The 18,673-nt window shown below is 45.0% G+C and overlaps 1 protein-coding gene across 7 annotated transcripts in view; it reads right to left on the reverse strand.

Moving 5' to 3' along the window:
* The window catches only part of OSBPL3 (oxysterol binding protein like 3), a 129,087-nt gene that overhangs the window by 36,184 nt on the left and 74,230 nt on the right, over positions 1-18,673 (reverse strand). For 5 of the 7 annotated variants that reach the window (XM_081147889.1, XM_081147886.1, XM_081147890.1 and 2 more), the window contains 9 exons: positions 16,998-17,114; positions 16,806-16,859; positions 15,552-15,665; positions 12,679-12,846; positions 12,004-12,124; positions 10,929-11,032; positions 10,631-10,723; positions 9,269-9,425; positions 755-882 (listed from right to left, as the gene is read on the reverse strand). In XM_081147889.1, the coding sequence (XP_081004015.1) occupies positions 755-882; positions 9,269-9,425; positions 10,631-10,723; positions 10,929-11,032; positions 12,004-12,124; positions 12,679-12,846; positions 15,552-15,665; positions 16,806-16,859; positions 16,998-17,114 (1,056 nt within the window). The remainder of the gene's footprint in view (positions 1-754; positions 883-9,268; positions 9,426-10,630; positions 10,724-10,928; positions 11,033-12,003; positions 12,125-12,678; positions 12,847-15,551; positions 15,666-16,805; positions 16,860-16,997; positions 17,115-18,673) is intronic. The other 2 variants (XM_081147892.1, XM_081147888.1) reach the window with 1 other exon arrangement.

Here is an 18,673-nt window from a genome sequence, read left to right on the forward strand (position 1 = left end):
AATATGTGATTTTAAAAGTTCTCCAGCTTTTTGACAGATACATGAGCAACCAGGCAACATCAGCCGGTGGATGTAGAGAGTTCTAGGACACTGCGAGGGATAACCTGGGGTCAGTGAGGGAAAGGAGAGCGAGCGAAGAAGGGATGGCGTCCTGGCGGACGGCGGAGGCTTGACCCGCTCCTGCTGCTGCTGCAAAGGCAGAATGATTGCCCGACACTGCGGACGGCCCGTCTCTCCCACGGGCGGGGGGCGCTCAATGTTTCCTACTGTCAGATCAAAGCGAACCACTTTCCCGTCCTCAGAAGAGTGGCAAACAGACGCAGTGCTGTGCCGCAGAGAAGACCAGAGTGGATTTCGAATTTTGCTCGGCTGCCTGACCTGGGAAGTCAAGCGAAGCCGGCGAAGTCTTAGGGACAGAGATCTCCCAGCTGCCAGGTGGTGTAAGCATGAACCAGCGCCTGTCAGACACATGCGAACACACAACAGAAGCTTCCCAGAAACAGAAGAACCAAGATCAGGAGGAGGAAACCAAACCTGAACCATCTGATGCTCAATGAAATACTAGCTACTGAGATTTGGGGCAGGCTTGGTGTGGGTCTGTAGAATAAACAGATCTGCTGAAAGGCTGGAATATAATTTGGATAATTTTGTTTTCTCATGAATTTTGAACACAACCACGGGGATGGAAAATATGGAAAATTCATGAGCCTGGACGCACAGTCAGGCACTTCAGTACAGAGACATGGGAACTTACGGATGACAGGGCGCACTTCAGACCAATGACCTGGGCAGAGGGGGACGAGACTTCCTGCTCCATCAGCTGCTTCAGCTTCTCTCTCTCCGTTGATATGGTATTAAAAGCTGACCTTAAAGTGAAGTAAACTATAAAGATATAATCATTATAAAAAGGAATGAAGGAAGAGGCATAATTAAAAATGAGATACAGACAGATGTATTTCTTATAAAAGAACTTAGAAAAGTAACAGCCCTGAATATTTGCAGTGTGGGAAAGGTACACTCTAAATTGACTTTTTAAAAACACATCTGGAATGTATACCAAGCGTGAACCCTAATGTAAGCTATGGACTCTGGGTGATAATGAAGTTTCAATGTAGGTCTATTGATTGTAACAAATGGACCACTCTGGTGGGACGTTGATAGTGGGGACGGCTGTGTGTGTGTGTTGGGGGTGGTGGTGTGTATAATAACCCTGTACTTGATAAGCTCAACTTTGCTGTGAACCTAAAATTTCTCTTTAAAAAAAAAAAAAAAGCCTATTAAATTTTAAAAATCACACTTGTCAATTCAAAAGCCCCTACCCATGATAAAATTCCATAATTTTATGACTTATCATCAAGGCGTTTTGACACTTGAAAGAACTATACTTCAGGATTCATATTAACATTTAGTTTTTGTTTGTATCCCCAAAGACTGGAAATGTTTGGAAACAAAGCTTATTGGGTCTCAGGGTAAAAACAGTAACAATGCAGTAGAGGAAGCAGACAGCACCTTAGCTAGGTGACCAAAATTAATCACCAATGAGAGTCATATGGACTTTGTGTCATCTGGGTGAAAGGCCCTGAAAAAGACACACCGCTGTTTTTGTTATTGGCCGACCGGGGACAGACAATCTGAATCTGATCATAAGGAAACAGCAAACAACCCAAAATAAGGAGCATCCTATTTAAAAAATTGGCCTTTATGTCAATTTCACCTACGAGAAAGAAAGGCTGAGGAACTGCTCCCGATTAAAGGAGACTAAGCGAGCACGACGATTACACACAACATATGGTCACGGCCTAGATCCTGTACTGAGGGGGAAAGTGCTACTAAAGGACATGACTGAGATAAAATGACAACATCTGAACGTGGAAGGCAGGGTAGGTAACAGCACTGTTTCGACGCTAATTTCCTGGATTTCATAACCAAACTGCGATTAAGAATTCCCGTTCTCAGGAAACACAAGCTACAGCATAGAGGCATAAAAAAGACGTGACACAGGATTCCTAGTCTCACAGCTCAGAAAAACGAGCACACGTGCAAGTGGGTGTGTGTAGAGAGAGAGAAAATAAACGTGGCAAAAATATTAAAAATGGTGAATCTGAGTAAAGCACGTGTGGGAGTTATTTGTATTATTCTTGCAACTTGCCTGTAAGTTTGAAATTATTTCAAAATACTTAAGGCGTTGCCTTCCTCCTTCCTCGTTAGCCTCTCCAGCTGCGTGACCCAGAATTCCCCACGTCTGGGCCTGCAGTCAGCACTCTCGCTGCAGCGAGGATTTGGGCACAATTTGGGTTTAGCACTAGGAGGCTCGCAGATGCCTGAGCTGCCGTTTTAAAAACCGTTAACACATGCGGCAAAACAACTCATCGGGTGTCAATCACACAGTGCACAAATGACCTCCCACGAAGGAGGAAACTGCCATCTAAATTATCGATAATGGATCTCACATCTGAATATTATCTTTCTGAGCTCCTTGATTACATTTGGCGTTGGAAGGGCAGGCAAAGGAAGAGACACGCTTCCCAAGCGGCCTGGCGTATTACTGAGCTCCACCACGGTGCATTTGCAGAGCTATTGTTATTCAAGAGTGGCCTGTTTAGTGTCACAGACACGAAATACGCGTTACTGACTGACTTCGCCTCAACACCATGAGGACAATCGAACCTTTCTATAGATTGTCGCTGAACTTGTCTGAAGTTGTGTTTAGGGATAGACTTAGAGCATCTTGACAAAGCCACAGCACAAATAAGCAACCTATTTAAACACGCACACAAATGATGGTGCTTCTGTCTACATGGGACAGAAGTCACAGGTCGATAGTTACTAAGCTTTCTAATAATGTCTATGGAACACACTCAGCCCTTTGTTTTAAAGGATTCAAAGGAGCAAAGTAACGGGCACAGCAACAGTGACCAATAGCGTGGGCTCCGGCGCCAGCCCCGGGCTCTTCCTAGCTCCATCCCTCACTCACTGTGTGACTTTGGACAAGTGCATGATGATGGACTTGACCTCCAGTTTCCTCGTTTGTGGATGGGGAGAATAATAGCATTTACTTTATAAGATCATTAGGGGGTTGAATAAAAGAATGCAAGTAAAGCACTTAACCCAATGCAGAGCACACAATAAATAATAAACGTGACTGCAATAATAATAGTGACGGTGAGGACAGAACCACGGCAGTGCATGTGGTGGTGACCAGTCTCCTGAAACGTGGGCAGCAGTTTTAGGAGGATTCTTTAGTCTATTGCCAGGACGACGCCTATAGATAACTGCGTGCAGGGTATAGGGTCTGTGAATGAGGAATAGGCCGGAATCTATTGAGCAGCAGAAGAGCAGCCTCAGCTGGAAAGCAACAAACCCGCAGTTAGGTCCTGCATCTTATGGCTGTCAGATAGGCACCCCCAGCTTTTGCGACCCCACAGGACACTGTCGCCCGGCTGAGTGGGTCCCTGGGGGGGTTCTGCTTCATTGTCATTTTTTAAAATGAGATCTAGTTGACAATATAACATTACATTAGTTTCAGGTGCACAACAAAATGGTTCGATATCTGGACACATTGCAAAATGATGACCACAATAAGTCCAGTTAACATTAATCACTTTGGTTACAAGCAGTTTTTTTCCACTCTCTTATTTATTGCTCTAAATTAAATAAATGTGGCACTCCGCTGGCTGCCACTTAACTAAGTCAATTCCTCTGGCTTTCAGATGGCCTGCACCAAAGCTAGGCAGTCAACCAAGCTAGAAGGGTCCTATCAACATTTTTAAATTGGCAGAACATACACCCTTTGGTTCAAAGCGTAGAGCTGACAAGACTGTGGTGGGCATAAAGTAAGCTGAAAGAAACTCATAGTCACTGTCGCCCGGCCGGGCGTGGCTCAGCGGTTGAGCATCGATCTAGGATCCAGGCGATTGGGGTTCGATTCCCGGTCAGGGCACATGCCCGGGTTGCGGGCTGCAGCCGATCAATGACTCTCTCGTCATTGATGTTTCTCTCTCTCTCTCCCTCTCCTTTCCTCTCTCTGAAATCAATAAAGATATATTTTTTAAAAAAAAACACAAAAAAAACTCATAGTCACTGTATTTAATTTTAAGGTGTAAAGCACTTTTTTAAAAAATATGTTTTTATTGATTTCAGAGAGAGGAAGGGAGGAGAGAAAGATGGAAACATCAATGATGAAAGAGAGTCATCGATCGGCTGCCTCCTGCACGCCCCCGACTGGGCATTGAGACTGCAACCCGGGCATGTGCCCCAACCGGGAATTGAACCCTGATTTCCTGTTTCATGGGTTGGTGCTCAACCACTGAGCCATACCAGCTGAGCAAAATGTAAAGCACTTTCTAAGCCACCTGACAAAGGGGCTCAGAACACCAGATCCCCATGCACTAAATTTCCTTTTTTTTTCTTTTTTTAATTCTCACCCAAGGATATTTTTTCCATTGCTTTTCATAGAGAGAGGAGGGGAGAGGGAGGGGGAGAGAGAGAGAAACATTGATGTGAGAGAGACACATTGATTGGCTGCTTCCTGCACACACCCCAACCCAGGCCAGGGATTGAATCTGCAACAGAGATACGTGCCCTTGGCTGGAATCGAAGTTGGGACCATTCAGTCCACGGGCCGACGCTCTAACCATTGAGCCAAACCGGCCAGGGCTAAATTTCTTAAATGACCGCTTAGGCCCACTCCAAGGACATTAAAACAGTCCTTCAGAGCAGCTTCGTGTCCCAGCACACACGCAGCAGTGATGAAAGGCTGCATTAACAGTTAAGAATCTCAGAGGTCAGGAATATTCTCTGCGACAGGAGTGCTTTCTTACTAATTTCTAACATGATGCTGGAGAAAAAGAAAAAGAAAGATACTGGGTGCATCGCATCCACGGATAACTGTTAATAAACAAGACCAGGTGGAAAGTCTTAGATGCTCAACTACAAAGAACCTCAAAGGTCACGAAGGCCACCACCACAGAACGACCAGCAGGTCTGCATCCCCCAGCTTCCCTGCCTTGGGCCCACGCTTCCCAGAGCATTCGCTGTGTTCTAAAACAGTTCACTCTTACGGGGTAAGAAAGTCCTTTGCGTTCCTAAGCTGGCATTTACCCCGATGTCTGCTCATTGGCAGCCAGAACATTTCCTCTTTCCTGGGGTTTTCAAACAGCGGGAGGCAATGATGGCATTTCTGTTGACTCATCTCTCCCGGCCTGTCTGTAGCCGCTTCTCAGGCCTCCTCACTGTACTGAGAGTGGCACACAGCTTGAGCTTCTGACAGGTGGAATGCCATGGGCATCACACAATCGACTTTCAGTGATCACTACCGGCTTCCACGCCATTCTTCTATTCAGTCATTTCTGTTTCTATTACTAATAGAACACTCTCTCATAAATATCCTTGCAATATTAAGCAACAGTAAGAACTGTTTCTATTCAGTGCAAAATAATTAATCATGGAAGATAATTACAAAATCTGAGAGCTAAAAGAGTCAGGATAACTACTTTAGGACATTTAACAGATAAGGTAACTGAGGCCCAGAGTGGTTAATCAATGAGGTCCAAGTCCCACAGCCAGTCAGTCACAGAGGAGGCCTGGAATGACTGCCTGTCTTGACTCAGCTGGTATAGAGGGTTAGCTCCCAAAAGGCTTGTTATTTTCAGTGTTGCCTGAAGTATGTTTTTTGGGAACATTAGCTCCAGAGTGATAAAAGCTGATAGCTGTTTGGATAGGAAGGGAGAAAATTCCCCCCCGCAAACTGAAAATTATTGAGTTAAATAAAGCTAACAGGACTTCTACTGCAGGACTTCTCAGGACCTTTAACATTTGTTTCCTGTGTGACTGCAAAGAAAACCAGACTCAACAATGCTTTTCAAACATTTTAAATCATGGAATTCTTTTGCCTTTAAAGCATTTTATGGGTAAAGTGGTCCATAAAATACAATTTGGGGAATGTAAAGCCTTTACATATTCATGACTTTTCGATTTTAGTACATTTTGTTTTTTGCTTGTGTGTCAGCATATACACAAAGCCAGACACATGAACCAATGAGAATTAGATCAAAGATATGCCATAAAAATCAAACGTATAATCTACAAAATATAACGAGGACATTTTAGGATGGTTATATATAGGTTGCCTACCATTTGTTCTAACTTCCACAAAACGGGGAGAATTCCAACGCATTTAACAAGTGGAAGAAAAAATAGGTATACAATAGGTTTCAACATCAGTAGAATTCTTGCCTTCACTTCAGCTGCTCGGAATCATAGTCAATAGATTAGTGAAACGGTGAAGAAAGGACAATAGAACGTGTCCGGGGCAAAAGCAGGCTTATGAAGAGGAAACGCACGGAAGCGGGAAGGCATGAAGGGCACAGGCCCGAGGGCAACCCTGACAGCTGCCTTGACCCCGGGAGGTCTCTGCGATACAGCCTGAGAGAGACGCCCGGGGTCTGTCAGAGCCCGTGTGGACGTTGGTGCCACAGGAAGGGAACACAGCTTGTCTGCTCCCGGTGGAACTGACTGTCCCTAGCCCCGGGGGCACCCGCTCTTGCCGGGTAAGTGCGCCTGGGCCTTTCCCGGAGCGCAGGCCTGGACCTCGTCTAGCCACGTGGCAGCTCTGCAGCCAGCTGGCTCTCACAAAGCCTGAGAGACGGAGCAGCTGGCCGAGGCCACTGGACCGTCCACGGGGCTGAGTCCTCTGCGGGGCGACGGGATCGATAGAGGGACTCGATGTGGCAACCCCGTCCTGCTGAGGAAGCAGCAGGTAAAATGCAGGCTGCTTCCCTTCTGCCGGGAGGCAGCATTTTCCCATTTTTAAAAAGACAGGTCATATTATTAAAAAGTAAAGGTGTTTCGTAGGCACTCCTCCCTCAAAACCCAACATGCAATGCCCTAATTATAACTGATCCTGCAATAGTAGAGGACACACAGCGGTGTGAGGAGCTTTAAAGGGTCGGGACAGGTGATTATGCCCATTTCACAGATGGGTTGTACAACAGCACTGCAAAACGCTGCCGGCGTTCTACTGAGAGCAAGCACAAGAGTTTGAGGTGGGACTCTGCCAAGAGCATGAAACGGCTTCCCCATAGCCAACATGTTTTAGGTTTGTAGGGTAAGAAAAAACAGAGAGCTGAAGGAATCAACAATGTGCAGGGAGAGAAATACAGATCTAGGAGAGCAAGGCGATAGAGGGACTGCCTTCTTTCCTGCTGCAAACACAGCCCTCCCACTAAAAAATTTCACCCATTTGCTCCTTAAAAAATAATTAATAGATGAAATAAAAAAAGATAAACATGAGGAAGAAAATAAGTACTTTCAACTCCAGCCTCCATCACAAAACTGCTGGTGTGTGTCCCTTCAGACCTTTGAGTATGCCTATATACACCAGGTTTATATAGTTTATTTTTTCCAAAAAAATGGGATCATACCTACAGATTGTTTTGTGGCCTTGTATTTTAACTCAGTGATATGCCATGAACATCTTTCTATCTCTATAAAAATAACCCTGGCTACCCCATCCGTAAGGGTAGTGAGACACCAGCTGAGGAGCACAGACTCTGGGGTCAGGCCGGTTAGGATTCAAGTCTCAGGTTGGCAGCTTTCGACCATGTGACCTTCAGGAAGTTCTTTGGCTCCTCTGAGTCTCAGGTTTCTTATCTGTGTAAAGGAGATTGCAGGAGCACCTACGCCACAGGTTGTTGCTAGAACTAAGTGAAACAGTGCATGTAAAGTGCTAAACAAACACCTGACGGACAGCTCTGAGCTCGAAATAAACTGGCTATTATTATGATGTGGCTATTGACTATTCTATCATATGATTATACTCAATTTAAAAAATCCAGTCCCTCTATTATGGGGCATTTAGATTATTTCTAATTTTTTTTAACTTTTTATTTTGAAATCATAATAGACTCACAGGAAGTTGCAGAGTCCTGAGTACCCTACATCCAGTTTCCCACAGTGGTGACATCTTACGTAACTAAGGTGCAATATCAAACCCAGGAGATCGACGCTGGGATAATCGACAGCTCTTATTCAGATTTCACCAGTTTTACATGCTCTTATTTAGGTATATGTGTGTAAATAAAAGTCAATGTAATTTTGTCTTATGTGTAGATTCGTGGAACCACCACCAGAATCAGGATGAAGAACTTTCCATCACCACCAAGATCCCTCTTGTTACCCCTTTATTTTTATTTATTTTATTTTATTATTTTAAATATATCTTTATTGATTTCAGAGAGAGGAAGGGGGAGAAAGAGAGATAGAAACAGCAATAATGAGAGTTGTCACTGATCGGCTGCTTCCTGCACGCCCCCGACCGGGAATCAAGCCCACAACCCAGGCATGTGCCCTGACCAGGAATCGAACCTCGATCTCCTGGACCCTAGGTTGATGCTCAACTGCTGAGCCACGCTCAGCTGGGCTCTTGTTACCCCTTTATAATCACACCCATACTTTCCCCTTCTCTCCTCCTTGTCTGTAACCTCTGGCGACCACTAATCACTTCTCCATCTCTATAATTTTATCACTTCAAAAGTGTTAATAAGCGGAGTCACACTCTGTGTAACCTTGTGAGATTGACTATTTTCAGGCAGCATAATGCCCTTGAGATCCCTTCAACTTGTTGTGTAGAACCACAGTCTGTTCCTTTTCACTGCCGAGTAGTATTCTATTATGTGGATGTACCACCATTTGTTTAACTAGTCACCTGTTGAAAAACATTTGGGTTGTTCCAGTTTTGGGCTAATTCAAATAAACTTGCTCTGAACATTTGTGTACAGGTTTTTGTGTGGACTTTAGGTTTATATTTTCTCTGGGATAAATGCCCAGGAATGTGAATGTTGGGTTGCATGGTAAGTGTGTTTATTTTTACATGAAATTGCCAAACGACTACAATGAATATATTTAGTTGAATACATTTTAAGTTAATTCCTACAAATGAATTCTTTAAAGTGGAGTTGCTGAATAGGCAGATTTTTTTTTTTAAGTTGCAACACAATATCATATTGCCCTCCAGAACAGTATCAATTTACACACCCATCAGCAGCATATAGATTCCTCAGCTTTTAAATTATACCTAGTGCTCTTACTATCTCCCCTAAGAAGTTAAAAAGAAACTTCTTGCCAAAACACCCCCTACTCCCAGAGAAATAAAATGAAATAAAAATTGGGTTCCCTAAAATCTCAATAGATTAGATCAGGAAATTAACCAACTAAAGTCCCTTCTCCAAGGACAGCCCACATGCATTTAACAGTATCATCCAACACATACCTTTGTGGGCAATATGACACAGATCTTCTTGCATTTTAGAAAACTCAGATGAGGTTTCAGAGCCGTCAGAATAATTTTTCTCTTCTCCAAAGTCTAGTGTTGACAAATTCGGATTCGAAGAATGCAGTCTTTGTGGGCCATCAAAAGGTTTAGGGACCTGAGTGACACCAAAAGAAGAGATTTCTTTTCAGATGCAAATGACTGAGAATATTTACTGGTTTCTAAGATTGGAAAGTAGTAAGGAAAGGACAATATATAGCAAAGTCTTTCTACAGAGCGATTACTTATAAGAAAAATAAATGAAAACTCAGGAAAGCACTTTCTCCTGCAAGTTGTACTAGCTTCTTGCAAAAATAAAAATGGGTGAGAAATCACATACAGTAGTCTGTCCTTGTCTGTAGGGATCTGTTAAAAGACCCCAGTGGATCCTGAAACTGTGGATAATACTTAAAACTTATGGATTGTTTATTTTTGGAATTTACTTTTTAATATTTTTGGACTGTGGTTGACCGTGGGAAACTGAAACCATGGAAAGCAAAACTGCAGTTAAGGGGAGAATGCTATACTCTTTGGAAATGACAGAAGCATTAAAACTGTACATTGAAAATGACAGCTACAGCTGCCTGGCGCTTGCTCATTTATACTCAATTCCTTCCTCCGGGCGATAATCTAGGTTGTTAACTGTGGGGAGGCTTAAAAATGTTTTCCTTTATTTGCTCCTGGTGCTTCTAGAAAATGAACTAACTTCTCACATATTAGTACACAAGTCATTCTTTACTTTGGGAGTATTTAAGTTCAACCCATAGAGTGCTTTGAACCAAAGAGTCTATAGGAATATGGCAGATGACTTATCCATAACTTTCTGATTTATCTGGACCCTAATAATGTTGCAATTTAACATGCAACGAACGGCCTCTGGCTTAGCTGTGCATTGGGAAAGTCAGCAGCTAGCGTGATACCACCTCGGACGGGAAATTGGAGACAAGAGGCAAAAGAGCATGTGCCCAACATCCTGAGTCCTCAGAGATGACTCCACTGAGCAGCAGCAGAGGTGGGTCAGAGCGCCCACCCAGCAGGGAAGCTGGCAGGCAGCCTGAGCATTAACCTGTGAGAAGCCAAAGTCGCAGAAACAGCTGTAGTCCCTCCAACCTCATGCCATTTCCCCTTACCCAGTATCCATCACAGGCCTATCCTAGTGTCCAGAAAACCTAAGTGACTGACTTCATCTCTCTGCACAAGGTATTTGAGGGAGTAACTAGAATATTCACCTGTCTGTTCTCCTTGAGTTCCAGTGGCCCCCAGCACATGGTGTGCAGAGAGGGGCCCATGGGGAAACCAGCCCGCTGGAGAAGCAATGGTTACCTGTAGTGTTCCTTTAGCATCTTTGCCCATAGCTCTGGACCGCCACCTCCTGTGTGATCTTTTCTCCTTTTTGGGACTTTCAAAAGCTCCACCCTTTGTTTCGAAAAGGGAAAGAGAGCACAGACAGTAAGATCCACCAAACCGATAGGGGAAAACGCACAGCAAAGTGACCACCTCCAGCCCCTTGAACGTGGCCAAAGCGCCTGCCCAGGCAATATCCCACGGTTAGTGAGAGGCAGGGAGGGGAAAGGAAAGGAGAGGAGCAGCAGAATGCCACCAGGAGAGGGATCCGACTCACCTGGATGGCGTTGATAGCTGGCGCTGAATACGTCCGGTGCAGGACGTCCATGCTTTGCAGGAGCTGGCTCATTTCCAGCAGGTAGGAGTGGCAGTGTGCCAGATCTGTGGAGAAAAGCACAGGGCGGATTCAGCACTCCTCTTGGCACTGTGCTAGCAGCAGCCACTTTTCTCATTTATCTACATTTGATGTCCATCTGTAAGGATAGGGACTTTGACTTCCTTTTTTATAGGAGAAGCAGTAGACTGTCATGGTTAAAGGCGTGGATCTGGAGAACCAGGCTGCCTCCGTTTGAATGCACATAAGGAACTGTGAATCTTGGGCAAATTATGTAACTGCTGTGTGCCTCAGTTTCCTCCTCTGGAAAATGGGGATAATTATACATCTAGCTCACAGGGTAGGTGTGAGTTAAATGAGCTAATACATGCAGTGTGCTTTGAGATTGCTGGCACTTTGTAAGCACAAAGTCAGCTACCGTCATCATCACTTCTAATATGGCAATAACAGGGCGTCACTGCCCTTTCTGGCACTTAAAAAAATAGAGAGCTGTGCAGACTCCACCCCCGAAGACTGTGGCTGAATAAGCCCCTGTGGAAATCAGGCACCGGTACTTAAAGAATAGAAAAGAGCCCGGCCGGGCATGGCTCAGCAGTTGAGCATCGACCTAGGATCCAGGAGATAGCGGTTCGATTCCCGGTCAGGGCACATGGCCAGGTTGCGGGCTTGATCCCCAGTAGGGGGCGCACAGGAGGCAGCCGATCAATGACTCTCATCATTGATGTTCCTCTCTCTCTCCCCCTCTCCCTTTCCCTTTCTAAAATTAATAAAGATATATTAAAATAATAATAATAATAATAATAGCAAAGAAAAGCTGCCTGCACGCACCCCCAGGTGAAGAGGTAACACCCTGCAAGGAAGGTGTCCTTTGTTAATCACGAGGGCAAACCTGATAAGCAAAATATGAGCGGGAGTGTGGACAGCGATGGGGAGAATGTAGGCTCCCCCGGGGGCCAATGTAAACCACTGAGATCCCGGAGCCGGGACAGGAAGAAGCAGCGGCTCCAAGTGCCCCTACCTTTCGAGCACTGCTCCATGTCCTCCGACGACTGTAACCACAATGGCACCCGCGTCTCGCCGCAAGAAAAGGCTAAATTGCTTCCAGTTGGAAAGGAATTCTGCTTTGATATGCTGCTGCGCTGTTCCACAGATGACAAAAACACATTACAAACAAAAACCGAGCCCGTGGGAACACCCAGGGTAAAAGGGAACAACGCGGGCTGGTCGCTAACGGAAGCCGTCTGCGTGGACGGGAGAGAAGCGTCTAGCGAAGCACCCGCTGGGCCGCGCCAGGCTGCGAGGCCTTGCACCGCACTCAGTTTCCTCTTCCATCAAACGATAATCGTATCGACGTGATGACAGGAATGTCGGGGGGGTTTGCAATCCTGTATAGCTACAAATGTACCCGCTGCATTTCACAACCAGATAAGAGAACCAAAGTCAAACTGGTCAAGAGCAAGCCGGAGCATCCGGGGCTGTTAAACGCCCCTTACACGCTCCCGTCGGTTTCTGTCCCAGAGGGAAGGCCCTGGCCCTGGGTGACAGACTGGGGAAACCGGCTCACTCGATCCCAGTTCAAGCTCCCGGCTCTTCCCCCAAACCTTCCCTTCCTCAGGCTCAGCCCCTCCCCCTGGGAGGCCTCCCCCACCCAGGACCTCCCCTTTCTTTAGATTCATGGCTGGCAAATTATTACCTTCCTACTGGAAATGGAGTCCAGGACCCCAGGCCCGGAGTCTGTGACGGTGTTTCCCGGGAAGAAGTGACCGACTTCGTGGGGGAACATGGCGATCTCGTTCTGACGGTACATCCTGTGGTGGCGGAGCCTGGACACCCACTCATCAAAGACGTCCTCTGACTTGACCTACAGTGGGTTAGGTTGACAGGAGGAAACAGGAGCGTCACCCGCTGAGAGGAAGAACTCGTCCAATCGAGGTCACCCCCGACGCCCTCCCTTTCCACACGGGCACGTGCAGAAACGTAGAAATACCAGCTTATTGGTTCAGTTTACACTATGCGACCTATAGGAACAAGTTTGGGGAATAAATGGAGAGTAAAATTGCTCTTTGTAAACTATACATTTAGGGTTTCTACGAAAGGGTCCGATTGTTATGCTACTGGAAAGAAAGCAAGAACAGTATCAGTTACATTAAACAACAACTAAAGCTGAAATTTATATTTCTCTGTCTCAAAGCATTTCCAAGTCCTCCTGTCCCGGCTTCTCCTACCCCTGCTGAAAATATGAGCTCCCTGCTGCTTTTTATTTATTTATTTTATTTTTTTAAATATATCTTTATTGATTTCAGAGGGAGGAAAGGAGAGGGAGAGAGAGAGAGAGACAGAAACATCAATGATGAGAGAGTCATTGATCGAGCCCGCAACCCGGGCATGTGCCCTGACCGGGAACCGAACCCTGATCGCCTGGATCCCAGGTCAACACTCAACCACTGAGCCACAGCCGGCCGGGCTCTCCCTGCTTCTTTTTAAACACTTATAATTCGGACTTTTCAGATTAGTCTTCTCTGAACTGAAATGAATTAGTAAATTCTTCCTAAAATATTTAACCTTGTTAATCTTCTCTGTCAGAGAATACATTGCTGGGAAATAGATGTTAATGAATGTGAAGGGTGCTTAAAAGAACATTTCTCCTGCTCTCAGAAATAAAAAAATGTGATGAAATAGTATCGGTGATTTCCAGGGTTTTCCAGACTCACACACAGACATTTAGTCATTTTCTCCACGAATGAGCATTCAATCTGCATGAAGAATAATGTTTGCAAGTAGTAATTTTTACTGTAAAATATTTCAAATGTTCATAAAAGTACTACAAGGAACACAGCACACACCTATGCGGCACAGGCATTTCTTAATAGTCCATATTTGTGTGTGTGTGAGTGTATATTAATATTTTCAAAATGAAAAGTGACGGATACCTATATATTGGAACACAGGGACTCATGATGTGGAAATTTATAATACCCCCAAAGGCTGCGTGGTAGGTTAACTTCTAAGAAGAAAAATTCAGGTCACTCCTGTTAAAATCTTTACAAATGCCACTGCTGGGAGCAAAGACGTGGAAATAAATGTCAGCAGCATCATTCCCTTGTGAAATGGTAGGTTGGCTCTTATGTTTGTTGTGTTATTAGAGGTATAGACAAGACTTAAAACCTCTCCAGCTGCTCTTGAATGTGCCATGTACAGGAAAGGAGCAATACCAACAGACTCATCTCTCTGTCTCCCCTAAATTATGTCCTCGAAATACACTTCATTTCCCAGATGTGCTTAACAGGAATCTTATGTCATCCTTTGCGCTGATCTCCTCTCAGAGGCCCTTAAAAATCAGTGTGCCAAGAGCTTACCTTGACTCATATTTTACTGGTTAAACAGTGTAGGTGAATAAAAGCACGTTATTAAATAACGGGCTAGGGTTCTGTTTCAGCCCCTCAAGTAGGTCTAGGACTGTGGGTGGACAGCCAAGTAACTCTGCTACCAGATCCCTCATCCATAAAATAAGAGAATGGGACTGGATGACCCACATTTAAAAACTGCCTGCCTCTGAGGCTACTAACTAGGACCTTCAGATAACAGCACGAACCTACCCTGACAGTCACAGCTGATGTTCAAATGAATGAGCAAGAAAGACAAACAGAACTTAAAGTGAGTCAGCACAGAGAAGTATTAAGCTGTCTTGTCATGATATTAGCATTTCACGTATCATAAGGCATTCCAGTTCTTTAAAAATTAGGAGTTAATAATCACTTTTATTTGGTTAACTAGGATAGTGGATGACCAAGAACCTTTAATTTCCTGACCACGTGAAAACACAGGACCAAGAGTCATTGGAAATACATGGAGAAATAATCTAGATTACTGTTAAAGAAGACTGACCATTTTTTTAATATATTTTTATTGATTTGAGATAGAGGAAGGGAGAGGGAGAGAGAGATAGAAACATCAATGATGAGAGTCATTGATCGGCTGCCTCCTGCATGCCCCTTACTGGAGATCAAGCTGGCAACCAGGGCATGTGTCCTGACTGGGAATTGAATCGTGATCTCCTGGATCCTAAGTCGATGCTCAACCGCTGAGCCAAGCCGGCCGGGCCAGTTAAACAGCTTTAAGAGGCCCACACTTTAGGGGAAAAATTCCTGACATTCATTGTAATATGAGAATTTTAATGGAACCCATACAAAATTAGCCAAAGCTGTAAGACAGACTGAATATTTACTATTGTTATTTCAAGGGACATATTTTAACCTATGGTAAATGGTTAGTCACTAAAGATGGTACTGTCTGGGGCAGGTGGTCGTATTGGGAACCTTAAGGCGTTTTGTTATTGATCTTTGCCACAATCACAGGGATGGGGGGTGACTGGGAGATGAGGGGACAGGTTGCTAAACCTTCAGCAGTGTGACAGTCCCTCACAATAGGACCCATCAGAAATACTTTCATAATGAAGATCTACATGTTGGCTAGACGTCTGGAAATATTCAAAAGGCATCAGCAACAGTACTGTACCCAGAATAAGGAGCTCTGCAAGGGGACATAGCGCCTGGGGGACGGGCTCACCTTCAGGTGGTAGATGTGCTCCTCGGTGTCCAGATCTATGCATTTTGACGACTTCTTCACGGACATCACCGAGAGCCCAACGTCGATGCAGCCATGCAGCTTCTCTCTCTCTATCTGCAGAGGCATGAAGAGGGGACCATGTGTTAAACGGTAGCAACATCCTCGACACTCCTCCTCTGCCCTCACCTGCCACGTCCACTCATCGTAAACCTAAGGACTCCGACCCAGCGAGCTCTCAGTGTGACCCAGTGCTGAGCTCTAAGCGCTGTGTGTCATCTTTAACCTGCCAGGGGTTAGGTAACACGGGGCTTACGCAGACAGCAAGCGAGGAAGCGGGTGAGCCCCGGGGGCTGACTCCACGTGGGGCAGCGAATCCACCTCTGACCGTACTGCCTCCCGCAGAACTCGTTTCCAGTGTCTAAATCCATGGGGAAGTGATTTAAAAAGAGGAGTGGGGCCCTGGTCGGTGTGGCTCAGTTGTTGAGTGTCATCCCATGCCCCAAAAGGTCACCAGTTCGATTCCCAGTCAGGCAACATGCCTGGGTTTGGGGCTTGATCCCCAGTAGGGGTCATGCAGAAGGCAGCTGATTGATGTTTTTCTCTCTCTCCCTCTCCCTCTGTATTAAATAAAAACATTTAAAAGAGAGAGAGAAGTAAGGGCAGGAATCTAAGACAGGCTCCTGTGGGTCCAACACCATGCCAAGTGTTCTGCACGCACCGTAAAAGATGAGCACCGTAGGAGAGGTGAGGAGAGGAAGGGGGGACGAGAGAAGTGCTGGGGGAGCGAAGGGCCCCTACGAGGGGCAGAAGCAACAGTCGTCCCGAGCCCTCACGGGCGTCTGCTTAGGGTTAACACCCAGGGGAACTTCACGTCACCTTCCCTAAGGGTTCTCCACCAAACCCCTCAGTCACTGTGACAGTGGGAGTGACACTAACCCTACGTCTTGCTCCTGTTCTCTCCCTGCAGGAATGTCTTCTCCCACCCAGAGAACCCCTCAGCACGACCCTAAGGCCAGAGGGACCCCTGGATACACAGTATGAGGTTGAGAGGAGGCCCCACCTCAGCGGTGAACCGAGTCTACCCAGAACCCAGAGCTGGGGGTGTGGGGAGCAGCACCTCTGTTCCACGTGAAGAAAGTATTAGCCCCCGTGGTTCCAGTTCAGAGAAATGGACTCCCCCATGGGCACAAAACCATCCACGAGCTGACAACAACTAGCCCCTCGGGCAGCATGTTGATTCATAAGGGGACTTACGTCAGTTTGGCTCTTGGCATATTTCAAGAATCCTTTGTCCAGATAGAAGAATCTCTGTGGGGAAGAAAGCACCATTCAGCAAGACAGTCCACTTGGTCCCAATTTTCAACTTCAAATTAAGTGCCTGAGAACTGGGTGCTGAGGGTGGTAGTCTTGGTGCAAATAAAGGTGAGGCCAGGGCCAGCATCTTACCTTGTGCCAGCCTTTCAGGGGCCATTTCCGCTTTTTCAGCAAAAATCCCTTCTGAACGGGTGGCTCCTGGGTGTAGTTCATCTCTCCCCTCAGTCCTTCCACAACTTCCCAGCTGTCCTGTTCCAAGAAGAGAGGTCATGCTAAGCAGCTGTCTTTCCAAATGACAATGACATTAAGAAGCACTTTGTGCTACCAGTAAATCCATCCAAGACGGTGAGCCTGGCTGGGTTTGTTGGGGAGAAGAAATTCTAATTTAATTTTTCATACCATGCCTGGATTTTATAGACTTAATGCTATAACTTAAGGTATCAAGTTTCTTTTCTTGCCCCCAAAAAACTCTTAGAAGGTAATGTTTTCCTCTCTCTTTTGGTGCTTGAACCTTGGCAGCCACAGCCAAGGGTAAAGATTTCACTGTTAAGCTCTATTTTTGTTCTCTGACATTATCACGAAGTTACTGTTTACTCACCAGTAGACCTCGGTCTGAATTTTAAGCCAAAGCTACGGACATGAGGATGGAAGCGGGGGTGGGGAGAGGTGGGAATGTGGGAAAACTGGCTTAAGAATGGGCTGAAAATATGAGATTGGGTGCAAGACTGCAAACATGACAACTTGGTCAAAATAATTATTTAGCTGCAGGTTACTATCTTCAAGTTCTAGGTATTTAAATATTGAAAAGCCTGAAGCATCAAAAAGCTTACAGATCCTGAAGCAAGTATTTTTGTTTTCTTTTCCAGAAATTTTGCTCCCTTCCCCTCTTTCTTTCATTTCAAAAACTTTTTTGGTGGCCAATTATTTCTCTACTGAGCTGTTTGCAGTTTTGAACATGTACACACAGTTGTTGCCTATTTAGGTTATTTCAACTAATTGACTGAAAAAATTTTTAAAAAGGAATGCAAAAGAAAAACATCGAAAATTCTGAAGAGTTATTTTTACATGCTTGACAACGCATAAATCATTGCAAAATTTCCCCCAGATAGACCAAAACTGGCAATACTTCAGTGGCTAAGATAATGGAGTTTTTGGTTATTAGTATTTTTTATATTTTTATTGGGACGCACAAATCTTAAGAGTACAACTCAATGAATTGATACACCTATATCCTCAGTAACTACCATCCAGATCAGAGAGAAAACATTTCAAACACAGGGTAATTAGGTTTTGACAAGCATGCCCCTGTTATTGAGATATTATTGGTATTAACATATATGTAAGTTCAAGGCATACAATGTGGTGATTTAATACACTCCATTCCCTCACGGAATTACCAGTTTTTCTGTTGGTGGTGATAACACTTAAGATCTACTTTTACTAACAACTTTCAAGTATGTAACAAAGCATTGTTACTTATAGTCCCCAAGCTATACACTGGATCCCCAGAACTTTCCATGTTATAGCTGGGACTTTGTACCATTTGACCAACATCTCCCCATCTCCCCCCCCCCCAAGCCCCCCACTAGACAGCCACTCTATTCTCTTTCAATTAGTTTGCATATAAGTGAGAACGTACAGTATTTGTCTTTTTCTATCTGATTTATTGCACTTAGCATAATGTCCTCAATGTGCACCCATGTTGCCACAAAAGGCAGGATTTCCTCTTTATGGCTGAATAATATTCCTGTGTGTGTGCGTTGCACAGTCTTTATCCCCCCACCCACTGATGGACACTCAGGCGGTCT

Source organism: Miniopterus schreibersii (assembly GCF_964146895.1).
Source record: "Miniopterus schreibersii genome assembly, chromosome: 9".
Taxonomy (NCBI): Eukaryota; Metazoa; Chordata; class Mammalia; order Chiroptera; family Miniopteridae; genus Miniopterus; species Miniopterus schreibersii.